The sequence below is a fragment of the Embiotoca jacksoni genome, unplaced genomic scaffold, assembly GCF_022577435.1.
Source record: "Embiotoca jacksoni isolate LCO1_2020_lvr unplaced genomic scaffold, fEmbJac1.0.p SCAF_2, whole genome shotgun sequence".
Taxonomy (NCBI): domain Eukaryota; kingdom Metazoa; phylum Chordata; class Actinopteri; family Embiotocidae; genus Embiotoca; species Embiotoca jacksoni.
The window spans coordinates 14,594,605-14,616,993 of record NW_027185340.1 but is presented as its reverse complement, the minus strand read 5'-3'; the positions used below and the strand labels follow the sequence as shown (position 1 = coordinate 14,616,993).

General features: G+C 38.7%; 1 protein-coding gene across 16 annotated transcripts in view; it reads right to left on the bottom strand.

Annotated features, from left to right (window-relative positions):
• Positions 1-22,389, bottom strand: part of stxbp5l (syntaxin binding protein 5L) — a 129,597-nt gene that overhangs the window by 25,753 nt on the left and 81,455 nt on the right. For 10 of the 16 annotated variants that reach the window (XM_069154715.1, XM_069154716.1, XM_069154722.1 and 7 more), the window contains exons 9-20: positions 20,701-20,776; positions 20,300-20,454; positions 19,410-19,482; positions 18,029-18,176; positions 17,482-17,549; positions 16,747-16,787; positions 15,592-15,806; positions 15,269-15,444; positions 14,312-14,437; positions 10,305-10,456; positions 7,433-7,501; positions 5,973-6,038 (exon numbers count right to left, since the gene is read on the bottom strand). In XM_069154715.1, coding sequence (XP_069010816.1) covers positions 5,973-6,038; positions 7,433-7,501; positions 10,305-10,456; positions 14,312-14,437; positions 15,269-15,444; positions 15,592-15,806; positions 16,747-16,787; positions 17,482-17,549; positions 18,029-18,176; positions 19,410-19,482; positions 20,300-20,454; positions 20,701-20,776 — 1,365 coding nt within the window. The remainder of the gene's footprint in view (positions 1-5,972; positions 6,039-7,432; positions 7,502-10,304; positions 10,457-14,311; positions 14,438-15,268; positions 15,445-15,591; positions 15,807-16,746; positions 16,788-17,481; positions 17,550-18,028; positions 18,177-19,409; positions 19,483-20,299; positions 20,455-20,700; positions 20,777-22,389) is intronic. The other 6 variants (XM_069154720.1, XM_069154721.1, XM_069154725.1 and 3 more) reach the window with 1 other exon arrangement.

The following is a 22,389-nucleotide window of genomic DNA, read 5'->3' as shown; positions in this document are numbered from 1 at the left end:
AAGTCATGCATCGGTCTCTTTATTCTATTTCTACTGTCTCCACCACCTGCATACAGCCAGTCAGCCCATTTTATCACATATTTATCACTCTGACCTGAAGTGCCTGTTAAGGTTTCAAGGCAAATTCATAAAAGTATCTTGACATCTAAACATATGCAAAACTACCACCACTTTTATGTGCAAAATTGTTTTTTGTTTTTTTAATCCTTTTCACTCACAGTATGTTGGTGTGCCAAACAGATTACACATAATAACCCAACCTTTTCAAGTGCTTGATACGTTATAAAGACAACGGTTTGTTGAAATGTCGCCAGTGCTCGTTTGTTGTCCTGATGCCGAGTCTATATTGTGACTGCAGAAACGTGACTGATTGGGACCCGTGGGAACACTGACAGAAGACTTGCACTGCTGACAGGCTGTCGGAGTCACGTGGCCAGTATAGAAACTGTAGTTGCTACCCCTTCTTTAGCAACTCTGAGAGTAAACAAACATTATATCTGAGGTCATATATGAGGTTGTTCATATGTGATAAAGAGTATCACAATGCCTAATCTTGGGTCTTAACACTTGCACCACTCCTATACATACATACCACATATTCCACAGACAAATGTGACCACTTTCAATGAATACTAAACTGCTTTGAAATGCACAGGGCATTATTAAAGGCCCTATTTGTTTATGAACTTTTGTACAAAACAAACTGGTTAGTTGAGTAGTTGCACGACGCAACTCATTAGGAGTGTTGGAGATGGTGACATCATTGAGGTGCTACACCTGTTGAATCTATAATAGTTATTCATTTCAAAATTTTCAAATTTGATGTGGATGGACATTAGATATTAAATTAGATGTGGTAAATTATTTTAATTATGGGTGACAATTATGGGTGACAATTTTTTTTAAATTGCATTCTTTTGCAAAGAGTCATAACTGCATTATGCTTTACTCCCAGTTTTAGCAGGTGTTGTATTGTTGTTATTGTTATACATATTTAATCACTTCGCAGAAGAAACTCTTTAATTAGGTGTACCACAACTAGTTGTCACTGTACAGCACAGTTTATTCGGTGCATTATCCTGGATTAAGATATTACAGCATAATCCTCATACATTTTACAACATGATGTCCAAACATATAGTTTTTTTTTTTAAATTTATCACAAAAAGTTTTATGATATTATATAATACAAATGATACAAATATGTGAGCTTGTTTAATCTCATCAGAAATTTGTACTTTTATGATTTATTAAAAACTATAGTGGTAATATGATGCACGTTTACTGAGTGTTATACAAACATTAGGTGTAGAAAGTGCACGTGCTGGGTTTAGTTAAAAAAATGTTCCGAAACTTATTTTAAGTTTTATCAAAGCTTGAGCTGCAAGGAGGTTTCAGCTATCACCTCACCTCACCCCTCAAGTGCCCACTGCTAAATATATCCTGCCGGGTCAGGCACTGTAACTGGCGTCTCATCTCGTTAGTCCATCTTTCAAAGGGCCCGGTCAAATAAGCCCTGCTCCAGCTACATGTGGCATAAAGCTCCCAGAGAAAATGTAACACAACCAAAACAACAGACCTGAGGACATAACAAAGAAGACAACGGGAAGGAGGTGGAGGGAGACAGCCTTCAGGCAGAAGAAGGGCCAATTACTGTGCCTAATGACAAAAGAAAGATAGGAAAAGGGCCGGGAAGAAGAGATGGAAAGATGTATGAAGAAGAAGAGGGAGAGATGCTAGCAATTATTGACACAAGGCGAATCAGGACGATGGCTGGCTTCCTTAATAAGCTGTCTGCAGTCTGTATGTGGCCTTGAACAGACAGAGCACACCTGGTGTGCCAGGGACAGTCAGACAGCCTCTAATGGCCATAGAGAAAGGTGGAAGTTGATATTCAGCAGGAGGAAACAAACCATGAACTCCTTGCTGTCAAGCCGAGCACAGCTGTGCAGCCTCATTTGTCTGCCGGGATAATCAGCTTCGAAATAACTTAATTTGCACTTGCATTAATATGGGAAAGTTTTTAATCTGAGAAAAATTCTGGAAAACCATTAAGAAGAAGAATCAACTTGACTTAAACTGACATTTTTAGTTAGGCAGCTCTGCTGTTTGCCACTGTTACCGCTTCCATCTTGTTATTCTGACACTGTGCCAGGCTGAATGTAACTGCTCCACAAGTCTGCTCCCCTCCTCCCTCCTCTCTGGGTAAATGTGAAAGTGAATCAGACACTTGATCACACTTTGTCGTGCTGTATCTGTCCCTGTGCTTTTCATCCCTTCTTCCATAATTCCCCTCTTCTTCCATCTCTCTAATTAGCAAATGACAGGCCTTTAATGAGACAGAATGACCATGACCTCGTCCACATCACAATGCTGAAAGACTCCCTGCCAAGACCGCAAAGAACATCTTGTCCTGGTTCTGTTATTCTGTTCTAATGATCTCCTCACGAGGCTCAAAGGCAAAAAGAGCACACATGTGAGAACCAACTTAAAAGTGTATATTCTGTATCCTGGACAATAAGATTAAAGGAAACCATGTAAGTGCAGTTGCTGATTAAAATACTTAAACAAAACAAAAAACAGACATCAGACATCTGAATTCATCGTGAACTGGTTCTTAATGTAAAAACTGCTCAAATGTACAGCAACATCTTAAGAGCACTAACAAGGACTTGAAACAGGGACAAGTCTCTTAAAACATCTTGTCAAATCAACCTTTTTATGCGTGCAGACCTAAAAAAAAAAGGTTACGTAAAAGGCTAAATATATTTGCTTTGCGATTCAGTTTGTCATTATATTTGGCTTAAAAAAAATGTAGCTTTCTCAGTATTTGAAAAGCAATAATATCGCTCACTTGTGTGTTTCACTGTTCTGCATCACAGAGCAGCTGACTATTTTAAGAGCTAAAAAATCTCAGGACCTTTTGGACTGATCTCTGAGTCACTGCTGAGTCACACGACTCGGTCTCCTGCGGATACATGATACAGTTCCGTGCGAATGCACCAAAAAAAATATTATTTATGTGCTGCAGTTGCCAATAAGCATCACTTGGAAATATAATGAGGATTATATTTTTCAGTTTGTAAAAACTTTGCTCCAACCTCAAAACTCAAAGATTTTAACTGCACAAAACAAGTTTTGAATTCCACTAAACAAAGTCGTTTTTAAAAAAAATTATATCTAGGTCTGTTTAATCAGAAGTTGGCTATGCAAAGCACCCCAGACATCCTTTATTGTAGCCACAACCTCCAGGTGTTCCTGGGTATGTGTTTGGTCGGCAGGGTCTCCTCTGGTCTGGACATCTGATCAGATACGACTCGATACCGAGCTCCTAACCCTGTCCCAAAGGGAGAGCTCACATACCCCTCCCTTCGAGAATTGGCAGACTCTTAACGGGAAAGCTTTTGCATGTCCATGAGACTCTGGAACCAGTAATGTGGAAGAGAGGGGCTCCTGATAGCTTTTACCATAGAAGATTATGTCAGTTGAGGGGCCACAAAACGAGTCTTTGAGATTGTAGATTGTGGATATTGTGGATCTGACTAAAACAACATGAAGCCAAGTGGGCTCACCACTGTTAAGACAGTAAAGCTCTGGTGCTTTGCCAGTTGTCTTGGTAGTTTTGTTAATGAACCATGTCAAATAATAATTTCAATTAAGTGTTTTAGTGCTGGCAAAAATACTAAAAGCTTGAATTCTCTTGAAGAATTATTGAATAGTTGCATACAATGGCAAATACCCATGCTCCTGCGTTCAAGTTATCAATGACTAATGGATATTTATTACTAGATAATGATAACTTATTATACAAAGATCAGACATTATCTATCCTTGTTTGTGAGGAAAAAATAACATTTCACTGTACCTCTGCTAAGCTCAAAGAAATCATATTTTCAGTCCTCGAACATCCTCCACTTCCCCTTAAAGATCACAGTTTCACACAGAACGTGTGTTTCCTAATTGCAAAGACTTTAAAAACTTTCAAATTATCCACCATCTGCTGGCAGGTTTACATACTGAGAGCTATTTCTGGATATTTAAAAAGAATGCTGTTAAATTGTTCTTCGGATCCTTGAAAAGCATCTGAATCGCACAAATTGGCCATCGAGGCAACTGCTGGAAGGGACGTTACACAGCATGACAGAAATTTGTCTCAGGTCTAGTGATACTGAAATAGACTCTTCTAAAATACCGCAGGTTTTATAATGACAGGACACCCGATTGTAAGGCTGCAAAATTCTGGATAAAATGAGAATCAGCTTTTTTTGGTTAGAATTGAGATCACGAGTCTCTCATCATTATTTTTACTATGTCAAGGTTTTTTGCAGTCATTTACCTGATACAGGGGAAAAGAAAAGAAAATATGTGATGATGCCTGATGTAGGACCGGTACATCAACTTTAGACAACACAAAGGGAACGCTATAGTTTTTAGCATAAATGAAGCAGCTTTTTGAATCAGACACTGAACATAAAAACAATCAGTTTCACTCTCTTGTTTTCTCTTATATGACACAAACTTTGAACATGTTTTTTTTTTTGCGGTTCTCTCTTGCTGCATTTTCCTCTGCTTTGCATTACATGTTGTAACGCCGCATTGTCACATTTTTATGCAGCTGATGTCCCTGATGAAAATGCAGCAGAATTCTTTTCATTTTAAAAAGCAGATTGCGCAGAGATCTTAATCAAGACTGCGGTTTTGATAGGATGAATCGTGCAGTCCAACCAGACTGAAAAAAAATTACCTGACTCAATAAAAAAGTACACTTCACTAGAAATGATGGAGATGTTTTTCAATAAACAAACTACTTCATCATATATCCATATAACCCTTAAATAAGGCAGAAACTTGAATTATTAATTCATTAATGAATCACTAATATCTTATAAAGCAGATAAAGCCATGAGGACACAGCATGCCTGTTTGGCAGTGCCATTAAGCACAGTTGTACACACTCACACACTTTCTACATTTGACCTTTAAACTCTGAATTCGCTCAGATGAAGCGTTTTTTCGACGACAGATACAAAAGCACCAGCTGGAAAATATTCTTTCTTGACTCCAAACACGTGGACCTCAACATACTATAAACAAAGCCTCATCTATCGTGTTACATTATCCTCTGCTCTACGATATTCAGCAGCCACGGTCAGTTCAAGGTCCGATCCCACCATTGTGTCGAACATAATGTTTTCAATGTCTGATCCTGGAAATTTTAAATTAACCACAAACATTAAAAACATTTACACCACATTCTTCATCAGACTGTCATCCTCTCAGGAAGCATGTTTATATTATTATAGTTCCTGCAGCATCCAATACAAGTCAAGCACTGCTACACACGAAGATACCAGCAAATATTTAATTAAAAGAAGTGCAGAGGAATTATTTTTTATGAAGTATTAGGGATGATATAAAAATACATATTTAAACAGCTCTGAAAAAACAGACGTTAAAGCCTTGATTCTAGAAAATAATGAAGGAGACTGCAACACATTCTGAACTGTAGGTTATCACCACGGCTACCAGCTGTTGTATCAACATTAGTTTAAGGTAAACATGTCAGAGATGCATAAGGAAGAAGGGAGATATTTTTCCGTACCATGTCACCTTGACTGTGACAAAATGCATCGACCACAACAAACCACAACCATTCCAACTATATTCCATTTTCTCACCAATAACCTTGCACTGAGGGGGTTTTCAGCACTTCTTTTCAATACTTTGAATTTAAGACTTCCACATACTAACATTGAACATAAGTTGCCATTTTAAACCGCTGCCATTCTCATCAAGTGAAGATGCTTGTGTGAAGGGTGAAGTGACTGCAGGCTGAAATTCAAGTTAACAGATGACGGCATCCCAGCGAAATTTGACAGTGCCAACGACAAGACATTTGTAGACAGGGGAAAAAGGATTTGGTTGTGGCTGGTGCATGTGTGTGTGTGTAAGTGTGTGTGTGAGCAGGTTACCTGAAGTGGGCGACTTGCTTCTCTCCATGTCAATGGACTGCTGGTTGTCAGTGAGTTCAGTAAGGCCTGTTGCAGCCAAAAGCAGCCGAGAGGAAGAAGAATGAGCATTCACACAGTCTGTCAGATTGTTTTAACCATGGTAGGCTTAATGGAAGTCAGCTTGGTCGATGTCAACCACGCAACTCCCGAGAAAGATCTAAGAGCCCATCTGTCAATAATCCTTGAGTTATCACATGTGATAAGTTGTACAGTAAGTACACCAAGTATTTAAATATTGTTTAAAATGAAACTTTGTGAGGATGAATTGGTTGGATTTATCAAAAGTTTTTGCTCCTTGCCTTTCCAAAGTGAATTTCTTAGGATTAATTTTGTCTTTCAGGAGCAGAGTGGTTGATTCCTGATGTGACCTGCACTACAATCAGTTAAAAACATAACTTTTTTTTTGCATTCAACCAAATTGCAATTAAATGTTAAAATGAGTATAATTAGGCAACTCAAATGTGTAGTGCAAATCTCATGATACAGTGGCATATTCAATAAAAACACAAAACAGAACACAAACAAAGGCAATTAGGATCTTATTAAACCAAATCACATGCACCAAGCACATGCAAAAATAAGGTCATACCCTCTACTTTTTTTAAAAACTGCCACAAATACTGAAATGTCAAATTCTTGTTCCTTTTTAATTTGACTACAAATGTGGGTTGTTTAAGCTGTGTTCATTATTGGCTTATTAATGGCCTCACTCAGTCGTCACAGTTCAAAAAATTGTGATTAATTATTTCCCTTCAGTCAAAGGTTCCAGCAAGCCTTTCTTATTCAAATTTTCTTTTAAGGCTTACAAATGACTGAAGACTTTAAAATACATTCTAATTAAACCTTTATTGTTGTATAAATTTAAGAATTCCTTTGAAACCATCAACTAAAAGCACACATTATAGTTTCACTCGGCCCAGCGCATTGAACAAGGCTTTATTCACCCCAATAACTATGCTTTAGTTGAAATATACATCACATGGATCATATAATATTTATAGCTGCCTTTACTTAACAGACTCAAAGTAGTGGCTCTCCTTCTGCAAAGGACATACTGCTGGACATGACTGGAATAAGGGAAGTTCTGTATATGGAAACATACGGGTAACATCCTGCTATAACACCAGAAACAACCAGTTTTATTCCAGTCATCTCTTTGGTGTGTCTCCTTTTTTTTGGAAAACATCAGTCCCTTCGATAATGATTGCGACCAATAATGTTCCACTAAAACATGAACCCATCCCCCAACCCTCCTGCACGCACGCACACACACACACACACACACACACACACACACACACACACACACACACACTCACACACTCACACACACACACACACACACACACACACACACACACACACACACACACACACACACACACACGAGGTCCCCCAGCCTTGGGGAAGGCCCGACTTACTCTGATAGGATGTACGGATCCTTTTCTTTGAATCTGAATAAAAGTTAGACAGGCCACGCATGCAAAACTCTGTCAGGCAGGCCCCACATGCCCACACCAGCAGCCACAGAGTCACCATAAGGTGGAACGAGGAGGAGAAGAGGGAAGCAGGTAGTAGGGGGGAAGGATGGGGTAAAAAAAAAAAAAAATAGAATAGCAAAGATGGTGGATTGGTGAGAGGGGAGAATATTTAAGAAATTAGGTTATAAGGGAAATAATGTAAAGTTAAGAAAGAGGAGAAAGATAGAGAAGGAAGGAATGATGTTAAGACATTTTCAGAGGGAAGGGAGGGGGGTAGGCAGGCGGGAGGGGAGAGAGAAGAACACACAGGCTTAGAGTGGAAAAGAAATTGAGCAAGCAGCAACTGAGTTAGTGTCAGGGGAGGACAGACAAGATATACCCACTACTCCGGCAAACCCCAGAAATGCTGATGTGTTTGGTCATTTGTGCAAGAAGAGCTGCGTTAGCAGGGAACATATCATTACTGACAAAGCAACATGAACATAAATCTCTTGTTGCATCAATTAGTTGTTTTACGTGTGAAACACTGCCTTTTTCTAATTATGTAATAATTCATACTATGACTAGGGTAACACTTCAAGGTGTATATTTAATAAAATCATATTCTAATTAATTTGTTAATATAAAGAAGGTCTGGGTGCTGTATAAATACTGTGGAAGTATAAAACGCTCAGTTCATGAAGAAATGTACATCTGTATTCAGAAACTGCCGTTTAGACAAGCTATGAAAAGAGTAATACATGGGACCTTTCAAATAATGAAGCATCATTTTAGGAGATAAAAACCCTGCATTTTATTCACATACTGAATGTATAGTATAAACATACATATATGTGTGGAGACAACAGCTAAAAATGTTGTGGGAAGGACAGAAAACAGCTTTAAAAAATACAGTTTAGTAAGCACTGTGCTTGGCCATTAGCGCTTGAGATTAGAACATAACCACCTGTGGTGTAGAAAAAAGGGCAGATTTGCCTGTTTCTATTATTTCTTCAATCTCCAAATGAAGTTTAAAGTTCCAACACAGATAGCTGTGTAAAGTAGTCAATAAAAGCCCCTGTGTAATAATCATTTAATATTTTACTGTTGTTTTATTGCTTTCCTGTACCTTTAATGCTGCTGTAGCGAAAGAATTTCCCCTTGTGGGATTAATAAAGTATCTATCTATCTATCTATCTATCTATCTATCTATCTATCTATCTATCTATCTATCTATCTATCTATCTATCTATCTATCTATCTATCTATCTATCTATCTATCTATCTATCTATCTATCTATCTATCTATCTATCTATCTATCTATCTATCTATCTATCTGTATAACAGCAGTCTAAAACTATCCCTTCAACAACGTTGATAGTTGCCTTGTCACAATTCTTAAATACAGCACTTGTGAAACATTTTCAGCTACACTTGTGGGGATTATGTAATAAAAAAGTTGAGTACTTTGAATTGCTGCAGGGACTTTAGCCATCTAAAATATGAAACCATAAGAAGTTTGAGGCCAAATGAATATGCTTTTATTTTACACAATAAGTTCTGTGAGGTGGGGTCGAATGTCTTTACAGCACATTAAGTATAAATAAGAAGCTTCAGAGACCATCACCAGCCAAGATCAGCAGCAGAGAAAAGGGAGTCAGGGGTCAGGAAGTACATTAAGACCTCTGTGGCTTTTGACTACAGATTTATGCTCAAGCAGAACTAAAAAAAAACAGAACAGACAGAGAAATCAAACGACAACATGCATAATAATGCCCATGTGGAATGACACACGACCTTTTTACATGCACTTCATACCATAGTGCAAATATGTGACAGGCAAACTGAGGTATACAGGTGTTTTTGTGTTTGTATTTTATTGTTTGATCGAAGAAGAGGAAAGAGAGGGAAGAAACAGAGTTTATCTGATAGAGGCTTTTAAATGCTAATAAAATTGCCTGTATTTTTAGATGTAGCTTGATGTTGCTGGACTACATTTCGGATTATATAGTGTACTCTGTGGCAGTAGCTTCTTTAGTTTTGCATGTATTGTGTGTATATGGATGTGTTTTATTTAGCTACAGTGCATTAAGCTCTCAGGGCCACCGCAAAATAACCAATTTCAAAGTGTTTATTAGTATATTAAAAGAAACAATATTGCAAGTAAAAGTTTTGTATATAAAAATATAGCTTTGTAAAAATGGCTAAACACTGTCAGAAAAGTGTCCTCATTACTTACTTAAATAAATTTGCAGCAGCAGAGTGGGAAGCATTTTAACATTAGAGTTGTTGCAGCTAATACTTGACTACCATTTACAGTGTTGATCAGCTTGACAGTATATTATATAAAATAAACTCATTCTATTTTTTTGCATTTAATCTGTAAAGTTGCAACAGTAGTAACTCAAACATAATGGAGTAAATAATCAAATATTTTAAAGCAGGGTTTAAGGATAATTTTGCAAAAAAGAAAAAAAAAAAACAGGTTTGAACTATGTCGAAAAAAGTACTCTTCTGGTTTCATTGAATTTAGTCACTTTCTATTCCTATTGACCACTATTAAGAGCATATGAGCAGCGACAATAATCAAATATACAAAAATATAATAAACTATATTCATAATTTTCATAATTTTCAGATTATTCATGTAAAATTCAGATTTGATAGATCAGCCTCACGTTTGAAAGGAGAACAGTTACAGAGTTGACAGAACAAAAAAGGGAGATGAAACATCAGAAGAGACTGATAGATAGAGGACAGAAGAGTAGAAGATAGATGTGATCTGAGGTGTGTGTGTGTGTGTGTGTGTGTGTGTGTGTGTGTGTGTTCTACCTGAGGTGGACTGTCTGTTCCTGCGGGGGGAACGGGTAAGGCGCTGGTAAGGGTCGGTGGCTCCATACAGATCCAGTGTCGACATACACAACAGGATGGTTTTCTGCAAGTAGTCCACCACTGCGAGGCCGTAACAGTTCCCAAACGCCACGCTGGACACACACACACACACACACACACACACACACACACACACACACACACACACACACATTCACTGTTGGCACATTTTGGTGTAATTACGGTTAACAAAAGACTCTCTTCATCTCACACTGCCAGTGCTAATGTTTTGGAGCTTTTTTTAAAAAATGTTTTATATCAAAAGCAGAAGCAGCAGATTTCCCATAAGAGCAGCTTCCTTTTCAGTTTCAGAGCCGCTGTCATAACTGATCAAGAGAGACCTGATGATATTAAGTTGTCTTCGTACCAAAATATGTTGCAGTTGAAGAATTACACTATATCACCAACAAACGACTCAATCAGTGGTCCTTCAATTACAAAATACATGAATGTCACTTGCCGCTACCCATTCCATCAATGCTCTCAGTTTACATTACTCTTACTTTGTCGGTGGGTTCAAGTTGTTACAACAGCATCCCCGGTGTTGTTTTTAATTAGTAAATTTTACCAAGCTAATAAATGCGTCTTTCTGTCCTGTACTTTATGTAAACAACAATTTCAAGAACATGATTACACATTTAAAAATAACGAGTTTTCTGAGTCAGCAGTGAGCAAATTCAAATGTTCACTCTGTCACATCAAGCAACACCTGAACATAGTTTGAGCCTTACAAAACAAAGAGCGTGTAACGTCAGTCACATAAGTTGTAAAGAGCAATGTGAAACACTTTTCATTTTTTACACACAATTCCAAAGTGTCCAAAAGAAACACAAGCAGCCCAAAGGAAACAACATTAGTGGGATTACTGTTGTACAAAGCTTCATTAATTTGTCAAGCATTTGGCCAGGACAAGGTATTCCCAGTAGGAAGCTGCAGCACAGTGATAAGTTTCTTGAAAATTAGGGTGTCTCTAAGCTGTTTATAAATGGAGTATATAAACATTTTAGTTAGACGTAGGATAAACAACAGTGACTCTAAACTGTGGCAGAAAAACTGGGTTTTTGTGACTTCACTGATGAGAAAGTAAGAGGAGGGTTGGATGTGTGGTTATTTTATGTTACTCTGAATTACTCTTTAAAATGTCTGCTTGAACCAATAACCATTACTGCGATTGAAGGACATCATAGACCAAAGTGTGTTCAAAAGAAACAGAGATCTCTTCTTTTCTTTTTCTGTGAGTCTAAATGGTAGTGTGGGTGAGTTTTCCTCAATATGTGTGAAAGAGCCAGTAAAATAAGAATAAAACAAAAATAAATCAATTCATGCCATTCCATTCAAGCTGTGAATAGCTTTAGAGGAGAGATTCAAATGATGCCACTGCCTTGACCCATAGACAGCTTTTTAAAAGGAGCTGTGATTTTATTGGTTTCTGCCAACAGAGCTTCTATTCACAGCAAAGCCATACAACTGGATTTAAAGCCCTCTGCGCTCAGGAAGTCATTCAACGTCTCTTTGACTTCAACACAACATATTTTAATCAATCTCCAAATCAAAAACTTTAAAATGATCACAAGTACACATCATCAAAAACGAAAGGAAGTAAAAGACTAGAAAGTGGACCAGAAACGTCCATGATTCTTTTCTACTGCAACTGATAAACTCGCTTACTTTATTCAGTGTTTCAGCTATCGTCACAGAACATATGGTGTTTTTCTCTGGTAGGCTGGAACGTGTTAAATTTGACAGGAAAACACAAATTGGAGCACATAATAACATTTAAATGATATCCATCTATTGAGAGGACAGCCAAACAGTGACAAGTGCTTGGTGGCGTGGTTCAATGCATCACTGACAGATGGCGGCAATGTTGCAGATGCTGTGAAGCAGACCGAAGAATGGCTGAAGAAGATTGACAGGTCGGGACTCCCTGGCAAATTTAAAACCTGGACGTACCAGCACGGCCTTCTCCCCAGGCTTCTTTGGCTCTTCACAGTCGGTGAATTTCCCATGACGACTGCAGAAGATATCGACAGGAAAACCAACAAGCACCTGCAGAGATGGTTGGGAATTCCCCCAAGCTTCTCCTCGGTGGGTCTGCACATCTGTTCTGGGCAGCTGCAGCTCCCTCTGTCATCAGTTGTGGAGGAGTTCAAGGTGGCAAAATGCAGAGTCTTGTTAAGCCTGAGAGACTCCAGCAACGACCGGGTAAAGCAAGCAGGCGTCACAACAAGATCTGGCCGTAAGTGGGCAGCCAACAAAGCCATAGAGCAGGCAGAAAGTGCACTGAAGCTGCGTGACATCAACCCCTGCATCGGGTGTCGAGGTCTCGGCTCGGCACACTTCAAAGAGTGGCGGAACGCAAGGACAAAGATCAAGCGAGACATGGTCCAGGCAGAGATACGGGCCAACGAGGAGGAGAAGCCGTTGTCCAAAGCAGTGGAACAAGGATCTCAGGGCGCATGGACAAAATGGGATCTGCCCAAGCGCAAGCTCACACGGGCTGAGCTGTGGAGAATGGAGCCCTACCGCATCCCCTTCCTCCTGCGCTGTGTATATGAGGGAGGACCCGACATGCTAGCTCTGCAGTCAAAAGGGGACACTGGCACACATATTGTCAGGATGTAAAATATCTTTAACCCAAGGACGATATAGGTGGTGCCACGATAAAGTGCTCCTGCCCATTGCTGATACACTAAAGTGGGAGAGGTGCAAGAAGAGGCTAGCAGGCATGGGTGTGAGGAAGACCATCATGTTCATTTCATTAGGGAGGGAGCCAGTCTCTTCTCGTCCAAAACAACAAAGCCCAACTTGTTGCAAGCTGCCAGTACCTGGGAAACGAGGGTCGACGTGGGAAAGAGACTGCAGTTCCTGGAGGTGTTTCTCAACCCTCTGCCCAGACATCGTTTTGTAAGATTATTCTAATCGAGCTGACGGTACCATGGGAGGAAGGCTGTGAGGAGGCCAACGATAGGAAGGCCTTGTAATATCAGCCTCTGATCCAGGAGTGTAGAGACAAAGGATGGCAGGCATGGCTGTTTCCTGTGGAGGTCGGACGCAGAGGGTTCCCAGCTAAATCAACATGACGGCTGCTGTCGGCTCTGGGCCTGGACAAGAAGAGCAAGAAGCATGCTGCTCGTAGGATGGGGGAGGAGGCTGAACGAGCCTCCTGCTGGAGAGTGTCGTGGTTAAGGGTCGAAACACTCAATGAAGGTTGGGTACCACCTGACGACATCTGCTCCTGGCCAAAGGCTATGGTTACTCAATGGGGTAACAATGGAAAGCACCCATCAGGTGTATGTCACAAGTTATGGTATATTTACTGCAAGTAGAAACGGCAACAATACAAATCCTAAATATGCACTAGAAATGTTATATTTTACACCCGATTATCAATTTAATATTGCTAACTGCTTCTGGTAACTTTTCTTGATTTCACTGTAACCCTATATAACTTTCAGCATACAGTGTACTGCAGCTAATCATATTAGTGTGCCTATAATTCCCCTGAAAATCCTACTCATACAAACATGGACAGATGGGCACAGCTATGTGTACACACAAAAACATGCTGTATGTGTGGTGAAGAGTCAGTGTGTTTTGTGGGGGTTTAAGTCTTAACCACAGGCAAACTCTTCCCTCTTGCTGTAGTTGAGACCCGCCAACATGCAGTTCCTCCATTACAACTTTAACATGGTGTAATATATGGTGCTTATCTAGGTTAAAGCTATATGGAAACTAGTCATTTACAGCCTCTCTCAGGCACAATCTCAGACTACTTTCAACTATCTGCTTCTTTCAAAAATGCCTTTTTTTTGTACTGTAATTGCTGTCCTAGGTGCAGACGACCATTACTATAGATAATAGTTTTTACTAATCTAGATGGGCAAATTAATGATTACGAAAGTAGACCCGCGGGCACACAGATTGTCATGCGTCGAGAGACTTACAGGCCATAGGCAGAGTTGATGTCCAGGCTGGTGATCTGTTGTGGAGGTTCACCATCGACCCACAGCAACTGAATGACCAGCTCTGACTGGTAGCCAGGAGGGACCCGCACCACCCGGTCCTTCACCCTGAAACAGACATAGAGCAAAGATTGTAGTGTTATGTACACGTACAGAACATAGTGAGGAAGTGACACGTTAGTGTTCACTCTGATATAAAGATTTTTTTATTTTATTTTTTTATTTTTTTTGTGTCACAGATTTCCTTCATTCTATCATGAAAAATCCCTGGAAAGTCTCAACAACCATTGGCTGAACAGCTTTACATGTGTAAATGCAGTTAAAACTGCAGATTGAAAGAAATCCAACCATCAAATCATACCCTCAATACTGAGACTATAGCGATACTGTATTACTTCAGATACTTTCATTTGACAAGTTAAACATGATGCCGTGTCTGCTGTCAGGTAAGGCTGCATAATTATGGATCATGTTGGGGTTATGGGCTTTAATAGGCCAGTCATATCACTTACATTGAATCTACTCAAGTAGTACATAATGGAAACATAGATGGCTGCCTTTATATATGTCCACCTCATTCCCTTAAACATTTGAGAGGCCAAGGGTAGGTCAAATATTAAGGTGTTGCTAATTTAGTTTTAAAAAATAAGGTTCTCATGTTCTTCAAAGTTACAAAAACAACAACAACAACAACAACAACAAATAAACTGAGGGAAATTTATATCTAATGTCTATTCAGCTGTAAAATGGATCTTATTCATTACACTGACTGTTACATTATTGGGTCATACAAGTGACATCAGACATACAGTAAGTTCTCCAATATGCCAATATGTTTTAATAAACCTCTCCTGGTGCTCTACAGGACCAACTGATTCATCATGAATACTTGCTGTTATCTGGAGCAGAGAACCTACGGTGTGTGTGCCGAGGTCTTACTTGAGGCAGGGGATGCTGTCTTTGACCCCCTCGGGTGTCCTGCTGCCAGGGCTAGCTGGGTGCTGTTGGTGAGGTTGTGGTGAGTGGGAGCCGGGCTCTGAGAAGCAGGGATTGTTTTCATTCTCTGATGGAGAGATGACATCCTCCGACTCGCACTGCAAGCGTACCTCTAGAGACTGGTGATGACACAAGTTCAGACGGAAATATGGATGAATCACTGCTCAATTAAAAACAGTCACTTAATATGTCAGAGCAGCAGTAAAAATACAAATTTTCTTGGAAATCAAAGTATGTGACCACATTTCTTATCTCAATTCACCCACCACTATCTGAGTGTTGGCATCATATTTGCTGAAGCGATACAGGATGATGTAAGCCGAGATGCCGACCACGCAGAAGATGCGACTCTGAGGGCACCAGCTGACCATCTGAACAGCAAAGGGGTCTTCTTCTACCAACTCGGGGGCGCGGGCGTCACCTGGCTTTGGCTTCTCAAACACTTTGGAGGTCTTCATCTTGTACAGCATCTGCAATGTGACTGGTTAGAGAAACTTGGATTAAAATATCGAAATGTAAAACACACTGTAAATGGCAACAAGCTTACAATTAGAAAAGGGAGTGAATGAAGTAATTGACAGAAACAGAAGGAGCCTTTAAATGAAGAAATATTCATGCTATGGCTATGCAAACTTGTTAGTAGGATCAATTAATTGTTGGTTTTAGTATTTACATGTAATTGCATGTGGTTGTCTTTAATAATTGTTAAAAAGTAAAATACCAGCAGCTTTATGCTCACCTGCAGTTTTGTTGCCTGCTTTTTATTTAGTGAGACATTTTCGTCCTGCACAGATGTTATTTGGCACAGCTGGATAAAAGGCATTTGGCAAAATAATGCGACTGGCTGAGAGTAAAGCGATTTGCACCATAGCCTTCTGATTTATTTTCCATTTCACTATTGCACTGAAAAACTGAGCACTTGAAAAATAGCTGCAGTGGTTGTAAATGTTTGTGTACAGTAAAACTTGAAAGATATTTTATTTAAAGAGGAGTGGGAGTGAATGAAATAAACACAACAAATATAATAAAGTTGATATATTAAGGTCAAATATATCATAATCAAAGAAAGTTAGCATGGTAGCCAACGTATACACAAAGGTATGGTAGTTGTGCTACTGGTATGGTTAGTTTATACTCTGAAGATGAGCTAGTCTCACCAGGTAATCTACCTGTACCAGAAAAGTAAAGTATAAATCCTGTCCACAGACTGGCAATGTGCCTAATTTGTTGTGGAACACCTCATATCACACTATTAACTTACTTTACAGGGCTTCCTTTTAAGCCCAGAGCAAACCCGAAAATGATTTATCATGGAATTCATGAAATAAATACTCTTTCTTCTTTGAGTGTGTTGTGTACCAATTATCTGAGTACAACAAACTGTATACCTTCAGTAAGAACATTTTAGAGAGAGGACTTACTTGCAGATGCATCCCAAAACTTAATTGATCCATCAGCATGTCTGAACACAAAGAAAGAATAGTTATTATTTTTAAGAGAGATTCATCATATTCAGGGAAAATATAAATAATTTAACCTTGCTCCTTGTTTGAATGTCACAAATTTCCAGCTCCAATGAGCATTATTGCTATCTTAAAATCTATCTTAATTAATTTGACAGTAATTATTACATTTTTGTATATTCTACACTGTGCAGCAGTCTGCAGCTGACTTCTTCTTTCAGTTCTGATTGCTGAAAACGGAATTTGAATTCCAGATCTCTTCTGGGACAATAAAACTACTACTATGTAAGATTTTTAACATTTTTCGATGTTTCTTCATATCTCCACGATGGCCTCGAAGGGCCTGACTGCCATTGACATCTGTGAGTGTTACCCAGAAGCAGACACCACCCAGTGCGTAAGCTTCAGAGCAGGTTAACACATCTGCCAGCGCCTTTCAGTGCAGTGTGGCTCCGGGCTGCTCTGTGCTGAAGTTGGCACGGACCCACATCAAATCACATTTACAGAGGACTAGTACTAAGTACAGAATATAAATCACAGTCCTGTCAGTAGTTTGTGATATCCCTTTAATTATGATGGGTGATACTGAACATATTTTTAGTTAACAGCTTGGGCTAATTCTTACCACACACTATGTTTGGACTGAGGTGTTTTTCTACCTTAAAAATAGTTCTGTTAACATTTATGACTTACCCTGTAATGATAATCTCTGGATAGGTATGGGAGCCTAATGTCCACGTTCCTCCACTGACTGGCCACTCCTGACAAGTTTATAGACAGAGTGCTGAGTATTAAAAAAAACCTGTCACATAATCTTTTCTTTTTGTCCCATTGTGCGCTGCTGTCGTTCCAAATACAAAACTGGACTGATTATAACGACACTCGTTAATGATAACCCGTAATTTTACAGTAATTATTGTGTAAGGTTGAATTTCACGTTGCAGTTTAATGTTGGTAACCTTGAGAAATCAGATGTTATTTCTCATCAAAGTACCAAAGCGCTCGCAGAGCATTACAAAAGCCCCTTTATACCTTTTTTAAGTATCTGTGAACAGTGTACAAAAAAGTTGCTTTGATTACATAACTTAAAAAAAGATGTTGCTATCATTCAACCCCTTACACAATGCTTGAACAGCTTATTACATCTGACTTAATTATCAACCAAGACTATACCGACAAATAAAGCCAAATACATCAGAATCAAATGTCATATTATTCCCTTATTATTCCTCTTCCCCACCTTTTGGCTGTAGCCGGTCTTCTTGTGTTTGGCTCCTATAGAGTAGAGGATGGGGATAATGTCTGGTGGACAGTCTGCAAAATAGGCTGTGCAGGTAACGGGAGACTCGTGGACGTCCATGGGGTACGGGTTCTCAAAGACAGGGAAGCTGCAGGATACAAGCATATCATGTGGTATCGTATAACTTACCACACTACAGCAGAACAGCAGAGAAGGAAGTCAAATTAACAACAACTGAATGTCTGTACATCCATACTGAAATGGTTATATTTTATAAAATCTGAAAAAAAATCTATTGTCTAGCTTGATTTTAAGATCTGTAAGCATTTTTAAAAGGTATGCCAACACACAAAATCCTCTCTGTGCTCATCCCCTGCTTCAAAGGTATTAATGCCATAATGAGATAACATAAAAAAATGGTACTGCTATATACTGTATGTGCATGCATGAAAATATGGCAACAAAACTACACTAATTATGGAAATTATATTACAGATGTTAGTTATTAATTAAACAATAACCTGGCATGAGAATATTGATACCGTATATCAGCAGACAAATATGCACTCTCCAGGTTCAAGCAACTGACTATAATGAACAATGTAAACACAATTAGCTGCTAATCAATGAACCGATCATGTCAAAGACAAGGTGGACATGTTAAAACTACTTTACGTGTCATCAAGAGACTTTTATATCTAGCAGCTGTAATTAGGTAGCCTAATTTAACAGCCAACCTAATTCCCACCCAAGTGTTTTGCTACTCCCCAAATGTATTCCCTAGCCTTAGGTGTTAATCTGTCAAAACTGCACATCGTCTGCAGTTTTCACTTCCCATCTTCATATCTTCCAACAGTAATAGGAAGTTAAATCTATCTGGAGTAGTAGCATTTTTCAGACAGAGTAAAGTAACATCTGGGCCCATATTCACAAAGGATTGTATCTTAACACAAAGGGTCACGGTAAAAGTGACAAAAACATCATATTGTAAGTGTTTTCCTTTTGGAACTTTTCAGAAAAATGCAAGACCAACTATTTGATAGACTGGACAATAGATCAATCGATCTGAATGATTGGGAACAGACTTGGGAATCCTCTGGATTACCGTTAACCATTAAGAGTCCTAAAATTAGTGCTTCTCAGATTCATTCATCATTCAACATTGGAATTTAGCTTTCCAATGTTGAATGTTGAATGAATCTGGCCCCTGATCTCTTTTTCTCCCTGACATATAGATTCAAGTGACACTGGTTTGTTCATTTTGTTGTTGAATTTGACCAGACAAGGCTTGACAATGGATGGCATAAGTTGTGTTGTTGTGTTGATAATACCAGGTGATATTATCTCATGCAGCTATTGTTTATATAAGTGAAACACATACTTGCTCTGTGTCAGATCAACCACGATTAAGTCCTTCTCCAAAAGCACCACCACAGCGTAAGGCTCCTGGACCTCTGTGAGATACATTCAAACATAAGGGGATCATATTTAACACATATTTACATGAATAACAACCACACATTCCAACACACTTTTAAAAGTGATTTAGTTTAGTATTCAAGTTATTGACAGCTCATTTGATGGCACCTGAGAAAAATTGCAGTACAGGTCCAGCCGACCGGGAATCAAACTAAAGACTCACTGCTGATGGCATTTGCACCCATATGGTATGTTTTGATTACTGCAAGTAAGTCTCTGTTGCTGTAAGCACCACAAATAAAACTTGAATTAATATCACATTCATTCCTTTCATTTTGAATAATCTCCAGTCCAATATTTGCTTCTCTCAAACCTGCATTGACTGATTTGTTTTGGCTGTTTGGTAGCGTTATAAACAAGTTGTGAGCAATAACATATCAACTTTTTGGCAAGAAGTTGCTTATTGACACATCAAAGAGATATGGAGCAACATCATCATTTATTTAGAATATAATTCCTAAACACTTAATATATTATAATAATAAGTTCAATATTTATTATTTTTTAGCTCTGTTTCTGGTCTTTACTGACCCATGAGGGATTATGTGTTTATTTGTTATTGTTATTTGTTTGTTGATTATTTGTCTCTAAATATGTCATTATCTTTACCAACATTAACTTTCTCTGCTGTTTGGTGCTGAGTAGGTCAGAGGGTTTATAGAGCTTTTTCCACTGAAAACAGCAAACCTCCCTGCGGCTGAAAACCAAATCTCTCTGCATGGCTCTGAAACCACAGAAACCACTGAGCTGAGTCCAGAAAAGAACTGTGGAACTGACTTTGTATTTACTCACCGTTGTTGTAAGGAGTCTCACAGAGCACCATGAACTCTACAATAGGGTAGTCCATCTCCAGCACAGTGATGGCCTTGCCGTGCATGATGGTCAGCGTTGGCCGTCGTCCTGCCTTGTCGTACGAAAGCCCCCCAGAGAAGATGACAAAAGGCTCGCTGTAGTGGAGGGAGAACATATTTAGAAAGGGTTTGTCTCGTCTGCATCAACACTAGTAATTGAAATTGTTAAGCCAACAATTATATAACTGATCAGACAGCCTGAGTGAAAAATGAAAGAAAGCTCATTTTTAGAGTTATGAGGACAAAAACTCCCAAATTGATTATATAACTGACTAATGAATCTTTGACTCTCCTCCTCTCAGAAATGAAATCAGACAGTCGGGAATGGTATTAAAAACACACCTGCTTCTTGAGGTCTTGTACTCCACTTTGAGAATGGGTTTACACGACTCCTTCCTCCCATCCTTCTGTATCTTTCCTGAAGTAGAGCAAATAGAAAAAGAGTGGACAACATTTACAGACACGGTGTCAGTTTACCATAAACATTTTGTCTTTTTTTTCTCTTATTTTAGTTCAAATAAAACCAACCATGAAGGCTTAGTTTCAGCATAACGACACCACCTGAAAGATAAAAAGTGTTTCTGTTCCAGGTTTCTTTACTTTCTTGATTACTGTTTACCGAGTTTCCACTTCTTCCTTTGATGGAATTGCTGAATATTATCAGCGCGCTAAAAAAGTTATTTTTCTCCTGCCTCTCTTAACGAGATGATTTTGTCGACGACACAGAGAGAAAAGTCTCTCAGCTGGAAGCCAGAAGGACCTAACTCTCTGAATAAAAGCCCAGCACCCTCTGAACAAATGGAAAAAAAGTATGAAAGAAATAAAATCTCTAAAGTGGGGGACTCCCACTGCTTCTGCTTTTACAAAGTTTGAATGCAATTTCAAATAATTTCAAATATTGATGGATTCTCGAAGGCCAAATGAAAAAATAGACTGAATAAGTGAACTGACTCTGTGTTCTTTTATACTTTCTATTAGTACTGCAGTGACAGATTATATTAATTCAGTGTTCCTTGACATTTAGAAAGTGGAAAATTGATAGGGAAAAAATATGTATGTTATTGTGCACTAAAAGCAGTCAAATTGTGCTCTGTGATTAAAAAAAAAAAAAAAACTAAAAAAAAAACTGGGATGCAATAACAGAATGGAGTGTTTCCTGTATAAAGTGGAAAACTTGTGACAGCAATGGCAGTAGACATAACTCTGTCTCCAACATAATACATTTGTATTCTGCTAGAATTTTCTAAACACATTTTGGAAAACAAAAACATAATTAAGACGTTGTTTATATTTACTGGAAACATGTTTCCAGTCCAGATATAACACTCATTGAATACATGATCATAAGGTGGTGGTTAGGGAGAATGTTCGACATAAAAAGCAAATATTTTCAGCCTCATGTTGTTTGACAGACAACTAATTCACTCGTTTGAGATAATATTTATGTTGTATATTTGAGAAATATCTTGTTTTTTATGCCAGTGCTTTTTAATGTGATAACAATGCTTTAGTTGTCAGGAGAGGTTATTGTAGGGAAAAGGAAATACACTTACAATCAACCTTGCGATGTAATAAATACTTTTCACAGTATGTTTCACTACTTTATCCTATACCTACATTTATTTACTACACTAATATCCAAGCTTGAATAGGACATACTGCAGATTCCCCAACTCTGACTAATCTATGTTCCTTCAAAATGCTGAAAAACAGGGGTATACTGAACAACCATTACTGTATGCTCAATTACATTACATTAACTCAATAAAAATAACAATGCTGATTACCTGCCATGATGAAAACCAATTGAGAAATTCCTCTAAACGTGTTGCGAGACTTGATTAATGTTGTGGCTTAGAGGGTGGCACGAGAGTGATTTTCACTCATGTCCATTCCCACTGATGTCCCATCCTGTTCCTGTGTGTGTGTGTGTGTGTGTGTGTGTGTGTGTGTGTGTGTGTGTGTGTGTGTGTGTGTGTGTGTGTGTGTGTGTGTGTGTGTGTGTGTTTAATGTGGTGGTGGTGGGAGGTG